At 37.1% G+C, this 22,453-nt stretch overlaps 1 protein-coding gene across 9 annotated transcripts in view; it reads right to left on the bottom strand.

The window, feature by feature from the left end:
* Nucleotides 1-22,453, bottom strand: part of TLL1 (tolloid like 1) — a 137,603-nt gene that overhangs the window by 33,919 nt on the left and 81,231 nt on the right. For 8 of the 9 annotated variants that reach the window (XM_021394376.1, XM_021394384.1, XM_021394377.1 and 5 more), the window contains 5 exons: nucleotides 20,749-20,873; nucleotides 14,658-14,773; nucleotides 5,582-5,684; nucleotides 3,607-3,723; nucleotides 2,423-2,568 (listed from right to left, as the gene is read on the bottom strand). In XM_021394376.1, coding sequence (XP_021250051.1) covers nucleotides 2,423-2,568; nucleotides 3,607-3,723; nucleotides 5,582-5,684; nucleotides 14,658-14,773; nucleotides 20,749-20,873 — 607 coding nt within the window. Of the gene's footprint in view, nucleotides 1-2,422; nucleotides 2,569-3,606; nucleotides 3,724-5,581; nucleotides 5,685-12,572; nucleotides 13,717-14,657; nucleotides 14,774-20,748; nucleotides 20,874-22,453 lie in introns of those variants that run through there. The other variant, XM_021394385.1, reaches the window with a different exon arrangement.

Below are 22,453 nucleotides of genomic sequence, written 5' to 3'. Positions count from 1 at the left end.
AAAAATACAACAAAAAAAAGATTTTATCAAAAGATAAAGATTTAAGGAGCAAATTTGAAAGCAGTCACATTTCAGGATAAATCATTCTGCCACTTTTTGTCACTGTTATTTTTTTGTTGATACACTCAAACTCCAGTTCAGGTATACATATCTGACTCAGGTAATAGACTTTTGTTAGAAAAGGTGGAATGTACGTCTAGTGGAACATCACTCCTTCAGGAGATTAGACGCATTTTATTCCTGTAAAATAACTGAAATGAACATTATCTGCAAGGATTTTAACAGGGCCACTCACATGAAGAAGTTTAATATCTTCTATCAAACCTGCTGGATTGACTTAGATTGTCAGTGTTTGTCAACACAAGTCCTTTAAAAAGATAAACACAAGGACCACTCGTTTTCAGAGAACAGAATAATAAAGGTAGCTATAACTATGAAGACTAAAGAAAAAAAAAAAAAAAAGGAGTTACCAGTCCTAACATCTCTGGTATCATACAGGTATCAGAAAGTGGAGCTCCCCACCAGGCAGCCAAGCAAGAGGAGGTAATCCCACACTTGGTGGAAAACGCATTGCCCACAGCAGGCAAAACAGGATGACTCGCTGATGCAGTTTGAAATTCTCAGCTTCCCTGGTGCTTTCATTTCAGAGTGGAGGTTATTTATACAGTTATTTTTTCTAGCATTACATATGGATAATGAGAATTCCTCATACTTAACTGTACCTTCCAAAGGACAGAGAATTTTCTCACAAACACACTGCAATAACTCTTTGGCCTGACATTTACTTTTTTTGATCTAAGCTGGCACGAAATGCTGTGATTCTCAAACAGCTTTAAGTTTTACTGGGCAGTTCACCAAGGATTCAGTCCAGAGAGGGACTTAGTATCAAAACAGAGAACACCTACATTCCCAAGCTTGGACCTGAAATGGAAATGAGCCCTGACAGTGAATGTCTAGGCAAGGCACCTCACTGCATTTTCCAAAACAACTTTCATCCTTTGCAGGGAGCACTGTGGAACAGCTAGTAAGAAACACAGCAAAACACAGTAAAAGAACTCCTGTGCCCTTCTGGAGCTCCTAGTTTGGTGCTCGAGGGCATCTTGCCACTCTGGATTCATATGTCAGAAAAGTTTGTGCCTTTCAAGTCCCTACTTGGAACATACTTCAAAACACATCTAGCAGATGTGTTAACAGTGTTAACTCCCTTTTGACTGAGACTGCCACCCAACTACACTGCCCAATTTCTTTCTTCTTAGGAGGAGTCAGTCCATGACTCACCACTAGAGAGTGCCATAATTCTAAAGTCAGGAGAACTGCAATGTAACATATCTTCCTGCAGCCTTAACCGCTACTAATACTCATTTTCCCTACATAGATGAAATTCAACTACAGTCAGTACAAGCAATGATGTAATATGCATGTAGATCAACGCTAAGAATCTGCACAGAGGTCATGCTTCAGAAATCTCCTACACGGTGTCATCTGTCGCACAATTACAATAAAAAATACTGAGCAACAGTGGCAGACTAGTAAGGCTCCATATTTGTCAGTAAATTACATAAGGTCAGTACTTAAAAGAAAGTCGAGTGAATGGGGCCAGGCTCTTTTCGGTGGTGTACAGTGACAGGACAAAGAGCAATGAACACAAACAGGAACACAGCAAATTCCATACAAACATGAGGAACAACTTCTGCAAACAGCATTTGAAGGTTCTTTAGTATGGAGAGCTCACCTTGACCGCACTAGATCAGACCACAATCATATTACTAAATTTACCCACAAACTTCAAGCTAGTGTATAGTATATGTACACATATAAAAATATGCTTGAATATTGTTTTTCTTTTTTTGTTCTTATTGTTTACTACTGTTTAGCAATGTTTACATGGAAAGACGTATGATAACGGCACACAGATATGACTCACCACAGATTTGTTTTCTTCCCCTTCTAAATATACATTTGTAAACTGAACCTAAGTAGACTTATATATATTTTTTCTTTATGTAATATTTTGCTTTTTTTCCTTTTTTTTTTTTTTAAAAAAACCAGAAACCAAACATTGCAATTTTTTTTTTCCTGAGATTTCTTTTTTAATACTAAGATTCAGCAAAGATACAAAATTCCTATTATTTAACAGGATATTAAAACAGGCCTGCTGAACTGGATTATCTATTTGTTAAACTGCAACAATTGCCAGCACTTGAAACATTCCAACTCAAATAGCATAGATAATATAAAGACCTTTAATCTTCTTGAAAATTTCTGCAAAGAAGGAAGGTCTCATGGAGAGCTGAATTGGATTCTGGATGTTATCTATCATAGAGAATTCACAAATTCCCTCACAGGTTTAAAAGGATTTCACTTCAACGTCACTGCCATTTATCCTCTAGATGGTTTTCTGAGTTAGGTTAAAGCAGTTTACCTCAAATGCTTGAAAGGTTAATCCTACATTGTAGTTTTCAGAGACTGTTATTTTCCACACGCATTCCTTCATTGGTCTGTAGTCATCGGGGTAATTGGGAGACTGGATCTGGCCTTCGTTTTTGTGGATTTCACCTCCACAGATTGCTGGTAAAAGAATGAAATTCAAAGTCAATAATGACATTTACAGCTCCCCACACCCAAACAGACATTTTTACATCCTTCTTCTTTTTAAAGCTAATGAGAAGAAAATACTTACAAATCTAGCAAGGAAAATTATTAAAATTTCAATCCCAATACACATTTAAGTTAGTGAATGCTGTAAATCACCATTTCTCGTAGTGCTAAATGCATTTATAATGTTGACGAAGACTTTCACTCATAATCTGAACCTACATATTTTACAGAATATAATTAAATGGTCAAAATAATGTTTATTTTTTGTTCACATTTAAAATATAAATATATTTATTAGCATTTACAAACCTTTAGAATGAGAAAAACAAAAGAGAAACCTTCTATTTTATAATAGTTTAGGCATTTTGGCCTACAGATTATCACTGCAAGTTTATACTAAATTTGAAGAAATAGTTCATATTAATAACAAACATTTGCATGAAAAGTAAATGCACTTTCTCAGGATCCACACCGATAGTCACATAGAGAGCTGTAAATAGCAATTTAATTCTTGGGTTAACTACCATGGACTCAATAATTAAGAAAACAGGCTCTATTTTAGTTTAAACAGGTGAATGTAGACATCGTAATATACTCAGTGTGTGGGAGTATCTCTTTATTAAATTATTCCAGAGCATATGGAAAACTTTAGTCAGATTTTCTGAAGAATGAACAGAAAGTACTCAAATAATTATTTCCACACACTGAAAACAAGAACATGAATATTTAGTTAAGTAAAGAACAGGCAAAAAAAATTATGAAAAACATCAGTGATATCCCTGGAAAAGAGGTCATCTGAAATCTGATCCCATGACTTTTCAAAATGTCTTATCTACTAATCTGGCATATTCTACTCCCATTTGGTAATAAAATACCAATTTCATATTACTATTTCTGACTATATATGTTTGTATGTATATCTGTCTACATTTATTTATTTCCAAAAGCATCCAGTCAATATTTTTTCCTCCAGAAGTGGGTCATTTTTTGGTGCTGTAAGACACCCACCTTCGTAAACTGCTGCAAAGCCTTTTCCAACCCAGTTGCTGCTGCTGCGGAACTCAATCCACATCCTGCTGTCAGAGGACGCAAGGACTTCTGGCAGTTTGTCACCACAAAACCTGCCTAAAATCATGAAATCAGTAACTGCATTTTCTGCTGCCTCAAATGCTGCAAACATTTACACATGTTTAACATTATAGACATGAGTAACGTAACCAGCTCAGTGGAACTATACACACGCTTACGGCCAAGCACACATGTTTCTGCCGATTAGGACCTAAATACACAAAGATTTTATTATGAATTGGTTCACTGCAGCCAGGCTAATGAATCACAGTAAAAAAAAAACTTGGGGAAATTAAGTTGAAAGTGATTGTTATAGGTTGCTTGTATGTACACATACCCAGGCATTTTAGAAGGGCAGAGTGAGAGCTAATCTTAAAGAGAGTAACATCCAGGTCACAGTAATACTGCTCATGTCTAAGAGCCAAAGAGATTTAAAAATTAAGATCCAAATGACCCTGGACTACATTATCCTCTTAAATTCAGCCTAGGTAGGTGAAATCTCCATTTATCTAGGTGATAGAGAAAGGGTAATTACTGTTTGGTCTCAACTGTTTCCTCTTTTCTTTTTAAGATTAAAAAAAATTGGGACTACCATTGAAAATCTTTCCTCTGTATCTGCTTCCATTTTATCTTTTTATGGTTGTTTTTAAATTGTGGCTGTGAAGATGCAAACAAGTATTTTAGTCTTAATTCTAAAAACAACTAACCTGACTCAAGAAGTTGGAGACTCATGTTTCCTACAGTCTGAAATCCCCAGTTTCAACTGGGGAAGTCCACTGAATGTCTAATGCTGTCTCTGGATTCAACTAGTGTTATTTATTTTAAGTCTATGGAACTAACAAGGAAAGGTCCAGATATGAGCAGGGGAAAATTTATCCTTCTTTGACAATTTAAAAATAAAGGCTTTGTTATTTTGAGTCATACTCTCCAGAGAAAAAGATTAGCACACAACCTACAGGTGAGATGGTCTCATATACAGAAATCACTTGGGCAGCATGAAAAAAAGCTAACAGAATCATATATACTGATAGGCATAGATAAAAGAAATAATTTAAATGAAGTCCAAAATTAGTATTCTATCCTTTGGAAGAATTCTGATCTAGACTTTAATCCCCTATATGTAGAAGTTGAGATTTGGGTCTATTAAAAAAAATAAAAATGTGTTGTGTCAGTATAAATTGCTTGCTGTCCAAAGTTGAAATTAATCAACAGCTATCCCTTTTTTTTATTCAAGCGTAATCAGCAAAGAAGGTGTGGACACAGTAGGCTTAGATCTAATGGTAGCATGATGGGGTGTGAAATCTCCCCACCAACCCTCTGAATTAAGAAAATGATACCTGCGGCTTCCCGCACATTATTTAAACTCTTAAGAATTAAGTCATTATTGTTTTGCATGTCCTTCACTGCTTTTGCGTTGAAGAAGCAAAGAAAATGTAAGAGTAACCTATTTATAATTTTAAAAGCACAGGAACAGAGCTGGTAAGTACAACTTGACAGTGGGTGTTCTCACCCACTTTGCATGTGCTCATAACATGCTCTATGGATTCCCCATCAAATGCTCTGCAGCTCTGTCATTATACTATTTCCACATTTCTGCAAAACATCTATGGAAACACCCACAAGCAAAACAAAAAGTTGCATGTTTTGTAGTTTTTTTCTTTCCACACATGAAGCATGCAACTTGGTACGTGTACTGACAACAGCTAGTTGCAGCTGAAGGCTTGAGATTTGAAGTCACATAAATGGTCTCAAAAACCTTGTTTAAGTGTTTGGTTTTTTTTCCCCATCTTAGTTTATTTGCATTCTAGGAACCTAAAAAAAAAACCCACAAGAGTATATGGCTATAGTAGCAAGCAATAAGTCCACTGAACTGAATGAGCATGGTGAGTGAGTGCAGCATTCACACATTGCATACCAAGCAGAGGTGATTTTCTCCAGTAGCCATCTCTTACTTCAATATAGTCGTACCAACAGAGACTGCTCTTGTACAGGTCCATCGTGGTGAAGTTTAAAACAATCTATAATCAGAGGATAACATGTAAGCAAATAACACATGGTTCATACTGGAAAACAATCCCAACAGCATTCTGCAGGACTGAAGCCAGTGGTCATCTTTAACAGGATCTCACCTGCTTAGACATTTAACTAACTTCAATTATTTCTTATAGAAAGTAAAAATTTCTATGGGAATATTAAAAGTCTTATCTAATTTTACATAGCTGAGAACATTCAAGACAAATTTTGTTGCTTACAAGGAGGTTTTCACTGAAAAATACAGATTTGAGAATGCTTGTATAGCAGTATGATGTTTTGATCTCATTTTAAGTATGTCATTTGATAATTCTCTTGCCAATTCTTCTTCCATTCCGTTCTGTGATTATAAGCTGCAGAGACAGGTATAAATTTTTTTTTTTGGTTGGTTTGTTAATTTGTGTTTCCATTCAATTGTAGTTTTGAAAACATTTTTTGCTTTCAGAGAAGTTATATATTGACAGCGGTGGACCATTACACTAAAAAAAATCATTAAAAAAAATGGTACATATTCCCTTTTGACTCAGACTTGTAATGAAACCACAATACAGCTTTTAATACAGAGATTGTTGCATCATCTGGAAATTTTCAACTTGGACTTCCGATTTTACTGAGTATACCTGTAAATGGGTATATTTTCAATACATAATATCAGGAGTACTGCAGTCCATCACATTATCCCACTTTGGTTTAAAAATACTAATCTGAAACCACTATAAAGTGACAATTTAACAAAGAAGTAGGTTTTAGTCTGACCATAGGTTCATACTATCCACAGGCTGGGCTCCAACTGACTGGGACAGTCTTAGCTTTATGCCCTGCAATTTCAAGGATAAGTCAAAATATGAAGATTAAGAATTATTCATATTATGTATTATGAAATCATTTCCAATTCATATCCTTTAATTGGATTTAAGTATATTTGAAAAAGAACACATCTTCTTTGAGATCATTTCCTCAGTATACATTAATAAATATTTCAGACTAACTATAAAAATCTTCTTTACTCACTGATGAGCATTAAGTGGTTTTATTTTTAGTTTTGATCCTGGGAGCTCACAACTGAAACCTGCTATTATAAAGCAAGCAGGAATTGCCGCACAGTAGCAAATACCTTAGAGTGCAAAAATATATCTCCATGGCAGCCTATGAAGCAGCTGTGTGTGTCAACTGGCAGGATAGGAATTTACCCCTTCCCCAGCTGAAGGGAGAAAATATAGCACCATAACAATGGGCCCAGATAGCCATACGGGATGCTTTTCTTCCATCTTTTCCTAAGGCACCACACGTCTCTCCAAAGACAATGATGTGTTACAACATTAAGCAAGAAAGACAAAAAATGTTCAGATTCTTTATTCTCAAAAGAAAAACAGCTATTGTAGGAAGCTCATTTAAAGCTAACATAACGCCCAGTGGTGTGGTTGTGTAGGTCAGAGAATGGAGTGCTGAGTTTGAAGTTCCTCTCCAAACATCAACGGAGATATCATCTTTCATAGCAAAACACTACATGTCTTAGTGTTGAGCTACCAGGGGTTTTGCTTTCACTTTTCACAAATAAACAAAAAAGATGAGTACACACACGTACAATTACAGTCTCAAAAATCACTTGTTTTCCATAGAGAACAGGAAAACATCTGACTATCTTAAAAGCCATACTGTATCTTCCCCCGTCACATAAATTCTGGCAACATTCTGTTTGGGGGGAAAACCAATCTCATGTGCAGCTTTCACCTTTACTACGTTGATGTGATAGGTAATCGAGAAAATCTGTGAAGCTGCATATAAATCCCAATAGGCAGAACTCTTATACAGTGAGGCACGTTAACGTTGGCAGCCACAGCCTTGTGGAATGAAGGTATGAGCCATGAAGCATGCCAAGGACCATCAGGATAGCACCAAATAAATGGATACCTGTTCTGATGATTGAATGAGGCCAAATGTTTATACCCACAATATGCTACCACAACCACAAAATCTACAAGAGGGCTGCTGAAACCACAGTCTGCCTCTAGCACTGTGCTCCTCTTGGGAACAACTGCAGGCTGATTTCGTTCATTTTCAGTGCAGCAGATGCAACAAATTAAGTCTGCTCTCTCTGTCTTTTGGCCCCTTCCTTATATCACTTTAATAGCAAAAAGCGAGGCAATAATTTAGTCTCACATTTTTATACTTTGATGAGAATGTATGCTTTTATGTTAGTTTAACACTTTGGAAACTCCACAACATTTAGATAATATTAACTTATCTCCAGAACTGGTATTGGCACTCTGGATCATAAAGACCCATAACAATGAATAGTCACAATATTGTAGGCTTCCATCCAGAGATCCAAGACAAAAATGGACTGATCTGAAATCAAACACAATTGCTGTGTAACCTCTTCTCTTTGTATCAATAGTAATTACAATAGAAATGAAAATATTTAAAAATACATATGCATTCCTTATACTGAAAAGTTTTCAGGAATAGTTTTGTTGGTTTTTTTTTTTTTTGAGCTACATTTCAATATTCATATTGCCTGGCCTTGGGCATAGATTCCCCTTCCTTGAACTTAGAAAAAACAGAGCTAATAAAGTTCAATGGAACAAAAACAAAAACTGTTTCAAATAACAGCATCTTGTGGTATGTAGATAGGAGATGTGCTCAAAAACATGGAATTAAGAAAGAATGAAATGCTCACGTTTAATAATTTGGTGAATTATAACAATTAGAGTTTTCTTACAGCAACTACAGCAAGTAAATCAGTGCTATTAAAAGCTATAGTGGGTAAGGAATTCAGACGGAACAAGGAGAAAGTGTTCCTTGTGGGGGAGAGGAGGACTGTTTGCTTGTTTATTTTTTTAATGAAAGCCAGTAAGCAAATCATCCTCACTGTCACTCCTAGAACATGTACCATTGAGACATCCAAGATTTGATTCTAGATGTCCTGTTTCTCTGCAGGTTCTGTGAACTAGACTTCAACACTGTTTTCCCATTTCAGAAGTACCTACTCTAGTGGTTGGCGACCCTGCACTTGGCAGGGGGGTTGAGACTCGATGATCTTTGAGGTCCTTTTCAGCCCAAGCCGTTCTATGATTCTATGATTCTATGATACTCAGGTTAAGCAGAACAAATTTCAGTGGCAGAGGGACAGCTCAGATGATTCAGGTAAGCACAACACATTCTGGATGCAGTGTCAGCAGATTAAGAACTATACCCTGGGTTTCTAATAGCCTCTACCTTAAATACATCTCTTAAGCTACATCTGTCTTTGGATGGTTTTCTTTTTTTTTTTTTTTTTTCCTCCATTTACCAGTTTTTCACTCGGCCCTTGGTGGAGAATGATACTTTAAAATATTCTGAAAAATAGAAGACTGTTTTTGTTCCAATGTTACTGAGATATTTGATAGAAATCATTCTACAAACATTCAGTTTAAAGATCATTGTGCTTTTTGTAGGCCCCAAAATGGCATGTGTTGAAGCATTACCTGAACCCCACAGCTGGCATTTACTAGGCTGGTGCAGTTGGGCCATCAACATCTTTGCATATTTCTTTCAGTCTACACCTCTGTTTCATCAGCTTCTCTGGATGCAGAATTCCCCTGCCATTCTCGCCAAAAAAGGAATGTCACAGCTTACCTCCTTCATTTTGGCTACCAATACACCCCTCAAACTTAGATTTCCCCAATGTCTAACCCGCAGAGCATTTTGCCTTTACAACTCAAACAATAACTTCAGGTACATGTACTGATATTATCAGAATCCCCAAACCATTTACTTACCATAACAGTTTGCATGAAAAACATGCAGATCCAGCTAAAAGTACAATCATTTGTGTGCCTCCTCCTGCTTCATTTTTTCCTCCTATTTCCAAGTGCTATTTGAATCCACCTCTGTGAATGGATGGCAGAGGCATCCTGTATATTATTCTCTCATTCACAAAGCATGTTTGTCTGTCCTTTAAATCACAAAATCCTTAGAGTTGGAAGGGACCTCTGAAGGCCATCTAGTCCAACTCCCCTGCAACAAACAGGGATCAGGCTGCCCAGGGCCATATCCAGCCTGGCCTTGAAAGTCTCCAAGGATGGAGCATCAACCACAACACTAGGTAATATGTTCCAGTACCTCAACACCCTCACTGTAAGAGATTTTTCCCTTATGTCTAACCTAAATCTACCTTCTCTGAGCATGAAGCCATTTCCCCTTGTTCTATTGCAACAGACCCTGCTAAAGAGTCTGTCCCCTTCTTTCCTGTAGCTCCCCTTTAGATACTGACAGGCCACTCTCAGGTCACCTCGCAGACTTCTTTTCTCCAAGCTGAACAGCCCCAGCCCTCTCAGCCTGTCCTTGTAGAAGAGATGTTTCATTCCATGGATCATTTTTGTGGCCCTCATATGGATGTTCTCCAGCAGGTCCATGTGTCTCCTGTACTGAGGACTCCACATCTGGACGCAGTGCTCCAGGTGAGGCCTCACCAGCGCAGAGTAAAGGGGTAGGATCACCTCCCTCAACCTGCTGGTCATGCTTCTTTTGATGCAGTCCAGGATATGGTTGGGTTTCTGGGCTGTGAGGACACATTGCTGCCTCATGTCCAGCTTTCCATCCACCAGTATCCCCAGGTCTTTTTCGGCAAGGCTGACCTCAATCCTTTCATCCTCCATTTTGAATTGGTAATGGGGGTTGCCTCGACCTAGGTACAAGACCTTGCAATTGGAGATATTAAGGAGTATCAGCCTCAGCACCAACCCCTGGGGGACACCACTCATCACTGATCTCCATCTCCACTGAGCCATTGACTACCACTCTCTGGACTCGATCCTGCAGCCAGTTCTTCATCCATCGAACAGTCTACCCATTAAATCCGTATCTTTCCAATCTGGAGAGAAGGATGCTGTGGGGTACCTTGTCAAAGGCCTTACTGAAGTTGAGGTAGCTGACATCAGTGGCTCTTCCCTCATCCACTGATGCAGTGACACCATCATAGAAGGCCACTAGGTTGGTCAAGCAGGATTTGCCCTTGGTGAAGCCATGCTGGCCCTCCCCTATCACCTCCCTGCCTTCCATGTGCCTTAGCATAGCTTCCAGGAGGATCTGTTCCATGATCTTCTCTGACACATGGGTGAGACTGACAGGCCGGTAGTTCCCAGAGTCACCCTTTTTTTTTTTTTTTTACCCGTTTTAAAAATGGGTATAATGTTACCCTTTTTCCAGTCACCTGGGACTTCACCTGATTGCCATGACTTTTCAAATATCATAGGGGGTGGCTTGGCAACTACATCAGCCAATTCTCTGTTTCCTCTTCAATTTATCTTTTAAATAAAGGCCTCACAAAATGTCTCTTCTTTTTCTTGGCTCAACCATTTGCAGTTCAGTTTCCTCCTAAGATATTACCTTCTTTTTCTACCAAGTTTCACTGAACACGGGTAGGCAACTCTGTATTTAGGTATACTACTTGCAAACTCTACTGTCCTTAGTAGTCTACCATCCTCTTCCACCCATGCCAACCTCAACCCTGCAGTGCAGGCAGAGGGTTTCACATGGGGGAGAATTTTTCTCTATTCACAGACAGCTAGGTTAAGGTCAGACTGCCTTCCACGGCTGCTTAAGCTAACCCAACTGGCTCTGCTGGAAGCAGATCATGGAAGCCACATCCTATTCCTCCTCCAGTGGCTCAGCTGTTTACAACCTGGAGGTCTCTAACCAGTCCAGTCAGAAGTTTTCCATTTTCCAGGTCACAGCTGAAACATCAGATTTCTGTTTTCTGTTTGAGAATTTGCCTCTCTGAATCTTAGGCACCATGACAGAATTGTGAAAAGGGTGATGTTACTTAGGTGTGATCATGTCACTATCCCAAAGAGCTACTGAACAGAATCCATTAAAATTTGTTGAGCCTCCTTAACAGTCTCTGCTTTTCAAACTATATGAAGTAACCTTCATAGCTTTTTTTTTTTGCCTCTGACATGCCAAAGTGTTTGATGATACAGCAATTCCTTAACATTAATCAGAATTCATGAACCGTACATAGTCAGAACCCTCAGCATGTCGCAGCATGATTCCTGGTCAGCAACCAAACAAGAATATATAAGATTCTGTTTTGCAGTTGTGGGAAGTATTTAAAAGAGCTAGAGACAGGGTAGAGTTTGTTCAAGGGAACAAGATGGCTGAAAATCTTCATATGAATAGCAATCAATGAGTGCTTGTCAGCACAATTAAAGAATTACTGATAACACAATTGATTCAGTTGTACTACTGGAGCTTCAGAGAATGTATCATACCTCCTACTGCGTAGAATATATAGTACTAAGTAGTACTAAATAAATTTTCTCCTATGGAATTTTTTCCATCTCAACCATGGACTTATCTGTCCTCTTTCATCATTAATTGTAAAAGTTAATGAAAAATAGAAGGTAATGAAGCCTATTCAAAGGGACAGATACAAAAAAGCACTGGCACAGTTGAAACGTCCCATGCCAAAAATATCTTTCCACACAAGGAGAGATTTGCCTTGGCTGAGGGCATACAGTGTTAAAAGCACCATCCTTCCACAGAGATTTCTCTTTCTACAGATGTACTGTGTACAGCTGGCAGAGCATACAGATGTTTACCCCATAGTCTTAAATCTTTGGAAAAAGTAAAAGGTGAATGAACTGCCTCATTTTAGTCACAGGAATGCACGTATTTTAGATTGGGCTGGCAGTTTAGGATCTCTATCAATAAACCAATTGCTGCAACCACTGTATAGCACCACAATTCCAAACTTCTTTGAATTTCCTCCCAAAGATCAGAGGTGCCTCTACTTGTAGAAAAGAGCATGGGTAGAATGGAGTCCTTTAAACTGTGCTCAAACAGCACAATGTTAAATCTCAGTAAATAAGAGACAAGAGCTAGACAATCTGGACCGATGCTTCATCAGTTTATTTTTAGGTGACTAAAGTGCTCACTGACATTTCAGAACATGATGTGATGTACTTGTATGTACTCTAACCCCCATGCAATATTTCTGAGATCCATTAGGGTCAAAACAGCAAACAAAGATATAAATTTAAATATACACTTATTTCCCTTCATAATGTTAATAAGTTACCAAACATTTGCTGAGAAAACTTGGTATCAAGCACAATACATGTGTCCAAGGTATCGCACTATATGCATTAATTAAGATTAATATCTCTTTTTTGCTATCTGATAATCACATCAAGTACTTGCTGCAAATAGTATCCTTTATCTCAGATAAAACACTATTCCTGTGGGAATAGCACTGACAAAACAGATTTTTTGGAACTAGCACAAATAGAATTTACGTCATTCTTGCCGAATTCTATGGAGACTATGAGAGCTTGAGGTCAGAACAGTACCCTACAGACAGCACATATCCCGTCAGGTGGCAACTAGAAAACAAGGTTTAGTCGTTTTCTCCATTGGATGGGAGGCTAGAATGGGAAGGGAGCTGGTCTCTTTACACTGTTCATTTCAAGAGAGAGGCTTAAGCTTTTGTACAGCTCCAATGGTGGTTGCAATCTCAAGACATTATAATAGTATTACAAATATATCACAGTTGCACTAATGTCCACAGCTACAGTTGCACAAAGATTTGAGTATGATATAAATTTTACACACATTTTTCAACTCATACATAAACATTATTTTCAGAAGCCAGCAATAACTGTAGATGAACACTAATTTTTTTTAACCATTAAACAGGAAAGAAACCTAAACCATTTTGGTTGTTAATAAGTGGCGTCTAAGAAGCAACACAAATAAGGCAATTTTATATCCCCATATCTAGATTAATTTGCATATTTTGTGCAACCCTTCTCCTATTCATGTTTTCATTTGTTTTTCCCTGCTAACCTGCAGAGCCACCCACACCCTCTGAGCATGTTTATTTTTCCTCCCGTCTCTGGATCCTGCCCAGAGGAGGCTGAATGCAGTCCAAATAACTTTGTTCTCATCCTTCATACAGGCAAATGCTCTTACAGTTCCTCAGGATATATTAGCACATCAGGGACACACATTCTTGGTGTCTTCCAGAACCCTAACCTGAAAGAAATAAAGTAATATAGCTGGGGAAAAACTATGTCCACAGCTGAGTGGAAGAACTGAGTATCTTGAGGCAAATGCTGTGTTTTCTCCTTTGGAGTCTCCAGTATTGACATTGGTGCAAAGTCCTGTATTTCAGGCTTTAAGCTGTATTTGCTTAATATTGGCTACTGCCTCAGGTAAAGAAATGTATTTATTTATTCCTGCTTAGTTTATCTCAGGTGAAACATCCTGTTGCTCTATCCTAAGTTATTTTGAAGTAGGCTAATATTTGAGCCAATAATTTAAAACAAGATTCAGCTAGCATGTTCTGAAAGCATACACAGGAAGAACAGGTTTTGCATTCAGTAGCATGGCACACTTCTTTCTCCCGGTTACTGCTCTCCCCAGGCCAATCTTTTTTTTTTTTTTTTTTTTTTTTTTGGTTTTTTTTTTTTTACGGTGACACCCGGAAATTAAAAGAATATGCACCCAAATGACACAGGGGAATATCTACAATGAAACTTCGTTTCCTTTATTTAGGTCTCAAAAGATCTCTCTCAGTACAGGAAGGAGCTCCCAGCCACAGGCAGCTCAACTTGCCCCGGCCCGTACTGTAGAGCTCAACCAGGAGCCTGCACTACCTCTTCCATCTCTATGCTGAAGAACCAGCTGCATTGGAAACCAGTTTTGAAGGGGTTTAATGATGCAAACACATAGCAAACTGAAATCAGAACTTCTTTTCACACAGAAACCACCAAATGGATGAAACTGTGTTTCTAATCCCGGACCACAGTCAAGTCAATGGCAGAGCATTTACAGTCCCATTCAAAACACCGATCTATGGTTTACCATCATTTCCAGCTATTACGCAAGCTTTAAATGTAAGTGAAAAATTAGACAAACACAAAATTTTGTTCTAAAAGCAGTATCTATCTTTAGGTGAGAGAATGTTAAAATACCTTTTCCCCTGGGGTCACAGAGATTCGCCATATGCAGTGTGTGTAGGAAGGATAACCATTTGGAAATCCCGGAGAAGAAAAGTTGCCTGTAGATTCCTGAAGTGTTTCTCCACAGGCTGAAAGAATCAAAATACAGTAAAAATATGAAATTGAATGTGCCTAAGAGAGAAAAATGTGTCTTTCCAATACCTGTTTAGAATGCATTTAATGCACTGCAGATGCAGAATGGAAAACAGACTAGTTATTTTATGATTTATTCAAAACAGGGATTTTAAGCCAATCTGACGTTCATTCCATTTTACATAGGATGTTTTTATTCCACGAACTGTTTCACTTGTGTACTGTCTGCTGACTTAACCAAAATTAGAGCAGTCTTAAAAACACTATTGCTGCCAACCAACTGCAAAATTATACATGTAACTTTATTTTGCAGAAAAAAAGTTAGCCACACCCTCAGGCACATCCTTTATAAGCTAAAAAAAAAAACACAGCAAAAGCTGGCACAGGATGATTGGCACTGCATTGCAATTTCATTGGTGGTTTCATTTATTTTAGTACTTCGCCCACAAGAGAGACTGCTCTTACCTAAAGTCACACAATTGTGACTCTATATTGGTATAGAAAATTTAAATATTACATTCAATGGAATCTCTTGCAACAATGATTTGTAGAGGTTAAGGTAATAAAGCAAAGCAAATGTGAAGTCCTAAAATACCAAAAGATTTTGTATGCTTTATTATTAAAGCTTTTACCACCCATATCTCACCTGTCAATCATGCTACAATCTGCTGGCTGACTGATTAGTAACTCCCCTTCACACTAAAATACATCATTAGAAGCTCCTGCTCTTCTCCCTCATTAAAACTGATTCTGGTGGGATGTCACACCTCAGTCAGTCATCTTTTAGACCATCAATCAAGTTGTTTCACCTGCTGATCTGCAGGTGTGATATAAGAGATGTGAATTGGAGAGTATTATCCCATGACTGACAGCGTAATCAGATCTTCAGCGCTTTCAAATTACAGCACTACCACTGTCAGCAGGTGAACCAATGTATCATCAAAATCTCAATGAATTATAAATGATCTGGAAAATCTTTAAATAAAAGGGGACAAAAGATTGTTTATGACAAAGAGACAATGCAGCTGTAAAGGCTGTCACGTTAAAATGCATCCAAGATGTAATCTGACAACGACACTGTAATATCAGGCATAAGCTACATTCAAGGCATTAAATATGCTCTCTGACACTGAAATGGTTATTGCGAGGAAAGAAAAAGATTGGTGCAGCCTCCCAAAAATTTAATAGCTCAAGTTACTGTCACCATGTACTTCAGAAATAAAACAGACAAAAAAAAAATCTCTTCTTCCCCTCATTTAAAAAAAGTTCTTATCTTTTAAAAATTGCAGGCATCCACAGGAAATGACATATATACAAAAGGTATTCAGTGTTAAATAATTATTTCTATATCAAACCTCCTCAGTGAAAATGCTATACCCATAATTAACCACAATTTATTTTTAACATGGCCATGAATGAAAACTTAAATAAATTACAGAGTGCTGTACTGGGTTCCCTGAGCACTACTGAGCTGTATCACAGCTTACAATAAATACGTAAAGCACCTAAGAGAAGGCCAAGAGTAAAACAGCTCTAACAGAGCAGAAGAAAGTAGAACCCAAAGTGGCACACCCTGAGTCCAAATGATCTGCTCACTGCACAACGAATCCTCTCTCATTCTTCCCCTGCCCAATGCATGGCTTCAATGAGGCTATGCTGCATCAAGGTACTCCCAGAAGGAATACAGTCAGATTAAATGCAGCCCTGCAGTTAGTAAAAGGGCAGGAGGAAGAATCATAGGATATCCTGAGTTGGAAGGGAACCATAAGGATTATCAAGTCCAACTCCTGGCTCTACATAGGACCACTTAAAAATCAGACTGTAACTGAAGACCCTGGCATAACTAGCCCTTACTCTGTTACAGTCCTTAAATTACCCATTTTATAAAAGTATACTAACAGAGAATAATAACTTTTGAAAACAGTTCAGAATTCCTCTCAGTCATGCAGACTGCAGGATTATTTTTGCTGTGCTCCATACAGAGAAGCTGTATACAGACATAAAACTATGTACTTCACGTAGCTGCCACTGAATATTTTCCTTTTGTAAGAATTAAAGAATAAAGCTATATAGCATAAAGCTAGCTCACTCAGTGATTTAACTTCTATCCATACTAAATGCTTGGGAGCTCTCTAATAAATCAAAATTTTCATAAATATTTCTGAACATAAGGTAAACATAAGAAAAAAATTAATTTGATAACTTTTACTCAGAATCAACACAAGTAGAATTTATAAAATAAGTTTGGGCTTCATGTATTCCACAGTATTTACCATCTAATTAAAAATTCCTGGTTACTCAAGGGATATGTGACAAGAACAGTTTATGCTAATCAATAGCTGAATTAATTATCTATGGGATCAGAGCACCAGGCTGGCTTCCAGAGCTGCTATTGAGAAGTTGGTATTTGGGTGCTTCTTGCTTGAAAGCACATTTCTCTGCAGTCAGTCAGTGATTATTAAAACAGTTAGAATTTTATCATTAAATAATTTAAGGTTTACCTCTGTAATTGGACTGTACAACAGTATTATTTGTGATCAAGTTTATAAAATGGTATACAATACATATTTTAGTGAGTTACAATCCATTAGCAATGGACTCAGGTTAAGGTTGGGTATTAGGAAGAATTTCTTATCAGGACGAGTGGTGGTGCACTGGCACAGGCTGCCCAGGGAGGTGATGGAGTCACTGTCCCTGGAAGTGTTCAAGAAATGTGTAGATGTGGAACTGAGGGACATGGTTGGAAGGCATGGTGGGGATGGGCTGGGGTTGGACTGGATGATCTTAGTGGTCTTTTCCAACCTTAATGATTCTATGATTCTGTAATTCCACATTAAGAAAGTAGCAGTAATAAGATAGTAATGGCCATTTACTTAATTTTCCTCAGATCTAGTTTTAGCATATTTTGTGTCAGAAGAAATTGATTGCATCTTCAACTTTTGGTAGTCTAGACCACCTACAGAAATGGCACTTCAGCTATCGCCCCCCAACACACACCAACCAAAAGCCAATCTGCTGTCTGTTTTACAGCTTGAGAAGCCTCATCTTCTGATGGGCCTTTCTGTGGTAATGAAAGGGAAATTTTTTTTTTCTCCTCTTTGTAAAGATCACGAATAAATGCAGACATCAGGAGGATTATATTACAGAAAACAATTTCTACTACTGAAGCCTGCCAGTGTTTAACTACATAGTGTACAATACCACTCTGAGCTGGCCAGTACACACAGTATCGTAAGAAAAATGTAAAAAAAAAATCAAACTTGCTGTTCATAGATCATTGAGTCTTGGCACTTGCTTAGCTCATGAAAGACAGCTTCACTGACCTCAAATCTGTTTCTCAGTCACTAAGTCCTTTTCTGAAAAATGACTCTGACCATCCTGCCTAGTTAAAGCAATCAAAGAGGCTCAGCTGCCTCACTACTGAGCTGATCAGCTGTTTTCTTCAGTATCTCACAGCTGAGCTTTATGTAGTGGTTGGCAACCCCATCCACGGCAGGGGGGTTGAAACTAGATGATCCTTGAGGTCCTTTTCAACCCAGGCCATTCTATGATTCATGGGCCCCAGAAAATGCAGCAGGCTTCTCCAACAAGAAGCTGCTTGCAGGAGTAACTGGAACTTCAAATGAAACACGCACAATACTGCAACATTTTTTCATCAAAGAAGCTTGAATCTCTGGAAAACCCTGATTTGACTATTTTCTGTATTTTCACGTTATTAAAGTAAGAAACATGAACACATGAAAAAATGCAGATACTATTAATGTTTGAAATATTCACTGCTGAGCTATTATAGGCATACATAACAATTAACATATTTTGTCTGAAATAGGAGATACAGCACACCTCCAGAAACAACATCGTAGATGTTACTGCTGTAAACTATAACTATCATGCATGTTTCATGAAATCAAAAGCATAGTGTCTAAACTACCAGCCTTGCTATTTGCTGAAAAATTTATTAGATCACAAATACTGTTGAACTTGCAGAGTTGCTTTTGCTGAATATTTTGTTGTTGGTGGTGTTTAACTTTGTGTCATGTGTTATTCAGTAACTAAAAAACTAAATTGAAAAAATGTGATGTTAAAGAGTACAGCATGTAAAATTTGTAGCAAAACCTTCAGCCTTTTTGTCTCTCTCTTAAAACTCTTTTACAAGCTGGCTCACCAAAGTAAGGCAAGAAAACTAATGTGTTTTATCCCAAAGTTTACCTGAGTGTAGCACAGAAGAGGAGCATGATCCTGCAACCACTGCTCATTTTTGTTCACCAGTGCTGCAAATTTTACAGTGTACACTACTGCTGAGCACCAATGTTTTCACAATACTGTGAAACTAACTTTGAACAAGACCATGAAAACATCAAAAGAAAGAACAATTTATTATCATACATGTTCATCATTATATGAAAAGCACATTTTTTTCTGAATAACTGTTTGAACTTTAGCTCAAAAAACACATTCTGTCTTTGCATGTTCAAGTTATTAGAGTATAATCTACGTACTCAACTGCCAAGGTGATTTTTGAGGGTTTTTTTTTAAGTTTGCTTTTTTAACTTTTAATCAAAGGGATATAAGACACTAGCTATATTCACAGAGATCTACACTGCATATGCTGTTTTTGCTTTCAAAACTTGTCTTTTATAAAAATATATATGTATTCTCTGTGTTTATGAAATAACTGCTCTCCATAAACTCTCTTATTAGAAATAATGGTACCATTGAGAATACTTTTATTCAAGTACAGTCTGTATCAAGAGAACAAAACATAAATTAATCCAGAAGGGACAACTGCTGAAGAAAATGTGTTAGTTTATCCTCTGGCAGAACCAGAAACACTGTTGTGCGTGTTCTCCATATATAGATGATTATAATTTGACGCAGCACAAACTAAAAGCTTATTGCAGCAATACAATGCATATCAGAAGCCCCAGATCTTCAGTAGATCGCACTGATGCTTATATAAATCTAAAGTAGCTCCCTCACTTCAGTCCTGATCCCTCTTTATAGTCCTTCTGCATTGATCAGGTGGTAAAAAGTAGCCATATATCTGATTTAAACAAGATACTGAGACTTCATCAAATCCCACGAGAAGGAGAGCTGTAAAACCTCTGTGGCACAGAGTTTTTATGCCATAAGGACCTTCCTGGCAAATTCTGTCTGAGAGATGGCACTTCTGAACCGCTTCATCTTAAAGCAAAGGATAAAACTGATTTTAGCTATAACGAAAGCAAAGAAAGTAAAAACATTTGCTTTGAGATTTCCACCACTCTGTCAGCACTTAGAGCTAAGAACTAGCTCCCACAGGGTTAACTCTGGTTACTCCAGAGCAGCCACTCATGCCTCTGAGAGAGAGCCACTCTGAGATAAAATGATAGGCTGCTAGAATTAGGAAGAAGATATTCAAATACTAAACATACCTTTTACATTTGTGTGACATTTCTAGTAAGATCTAAATGTTTCATTCATAAAAGACAGTTTACAACTTAGTTATACTGGCTTGTAGTAACTTACAAAATTTTGAAAAAATATACTGTGTTCAGAGTTGATTGCAATAATTTCATTTGCTCATTCTGCACTCCGCTCAAATTGAAAACAAACACGACCCTAGTCCTGATGTATACCAAAAGCAACTCTTCCACCTAATCGTACAGTTGAAGCTTTACACTGCAAATATGTAACCAGAAGCATCATCAAGCATTATTTCTTTTCCAGTCATTGAACAGCTAACAGAAACAGACTGAAATGGAATGAAACTAAATGTTGTTTCACATAGCTTATCTATCCTTAAGTACTTCACATTCGAGAGACCTTACCTAAAAGATTTTTCATGATTCAGCTTTTGAACTGCCTATGTCAGTTGCCAACACGGAAACAGACTAATAAGCAACTGACTCAAAGATATTATCATTCCTCTTGAAAAAATGAAGTCAAACAATTGCTAGTATGTGTTTTTTGTTTGTTTGTGGTGCAATACCTGGACATCTATACAGCTTTCTTGCCTGTGCAATATCTCCTTTACTTAGACGGGTACGCTGGCCAATGGCAGGTCGTATACCATTATCATCACGGGAAGGGAGAATGGTATCCAGAAACATGCCCCTAAAAAAAAAAATAAATAAAAATAGACCCCCAAAACCCTATCAGGTTTCTGTCATAAAACGTACAGAGTTTGATGCATGAATTATGCAATTATGTAAATCTAAAATTTACATTTAACATAAGTAAGATGGTAACATGCAGAACTTTAAATAGAGAAAACAAGTCAGAAAAATTAATTGGGCTGATAAACCTTAGGCAAAGTAATCAAAAAAGAATCTTTCTTCAGTATATCAATGAAAGCTTTAATATTTCTGTTAGATAACAGAATTGAAAACTCTTACTATTATTTTGATTACACGGGGAAAATGCTCTACTGCTCAGCTCATTATATTGAAAAAATTAATTGTAAAATTAAATAAAAACACAGACATAAGTCCCTGTCACAAAATTCTTAATCACAAAGTTCCTATTTCTAACAAAATTTTAAAAGTCTTAACGTTTGACTTGCATATGTATGAGCAAGTCAGTCCTGCTTGCCAATTCAACTAGAAGTTACCCAGTAATGCTAAGCTATTCCTGGTTTTAGTGGATTATTTTTTTTTCTAATTAATGTCAAACCATTCTTCTGTCAGGTGTTATAACAGATCTAACTCTACTCAAAAGCAGCTGCTGCTGCTTTTGAAATGTAAGTGTTTGCTTGCCAGATTCTGCTTGCTTTACAACAATATATGTCAGCCTACCATATGTGATTTCCATAATATTTACCTTAAATTACTAGGACTAATAGAGAAGCATATTTTGTTCCAAATGTGTAGTTTTATTCAAAATATCCCCAATTTTAAATATGATTCAAAATATTCTGGTAGTCTGAAGTCAATTTTAGAAGAACAAAGATGTTCTGTTATTATGGTATAGGATTTCAAAATCCATAAAATCCAATAAAATATAATTTAACAGATGAATATGTTTCTGTATTCTCTTTTTCTTTAATTTTTAGACACTCTCTTTTGTCCTTGCAGGGCTTGTACTGAAAAGTAAAATTGTTATTTTTACATGTCAATAAAGCAGGCCCAAAAAAACGAATGAATAGCAAGGATCTTTGTAGTTATGAATGCTGTTTATTAATAGAGACCACTTTTTAAATGATAATAAGTGTACAGCTTTGAGTGTTGAGTTACATACTGCTCTATTTACCCAGTCACATTCCTAGTGGGATCACTTGAAATTTTGGAAAAAGAAAAAAAATCAGCTTAGGACATTACATTATGCTGAAGTCTGAAATAAACTACTTATGATATTATTCCGTTTCTAGAAATAAGGGACATTACTAATTAAAAAAAATGTTATCTATCTTTAAATCATAATTGTATTTTCCACTAATTTTTGGTACAATCTGAAATGGATGTCATTACTTTTGTGAAAAATGTGAAAATGATCCTCTCAGATGTCTTACCAATATTTTGGTATGTACTTTAATTAAAGAATAACTGGTAACAGTTTTAATAAAGCATAAACAATATTATCATGTGCGACCAGAACTTAAGAAGTTTTGTGATTTCTCCTACTTATCCAGAGTAGAGTATAACAACAAACAGTTGGCAATATTTCACACTGGGCATGACTCATGCTTTCACGATAAA

Source organism: Numida meleagris, chromosome 4, assembly GCF_002078875.1.
Source record: "Numida meleagris isolate 19003 breed g44 Domestic line chromosome 4, NumMel1.0, whole genome shotgun sequence".
Lineage (NCBI taxonomy): Eukaryota > Metazoa > Chordata > Aves > Galliformes > Numididae > Numida > Numida meleagris.
This window is presented reverse-complemented; position numbering and strand designations above follow the sequence as displayed.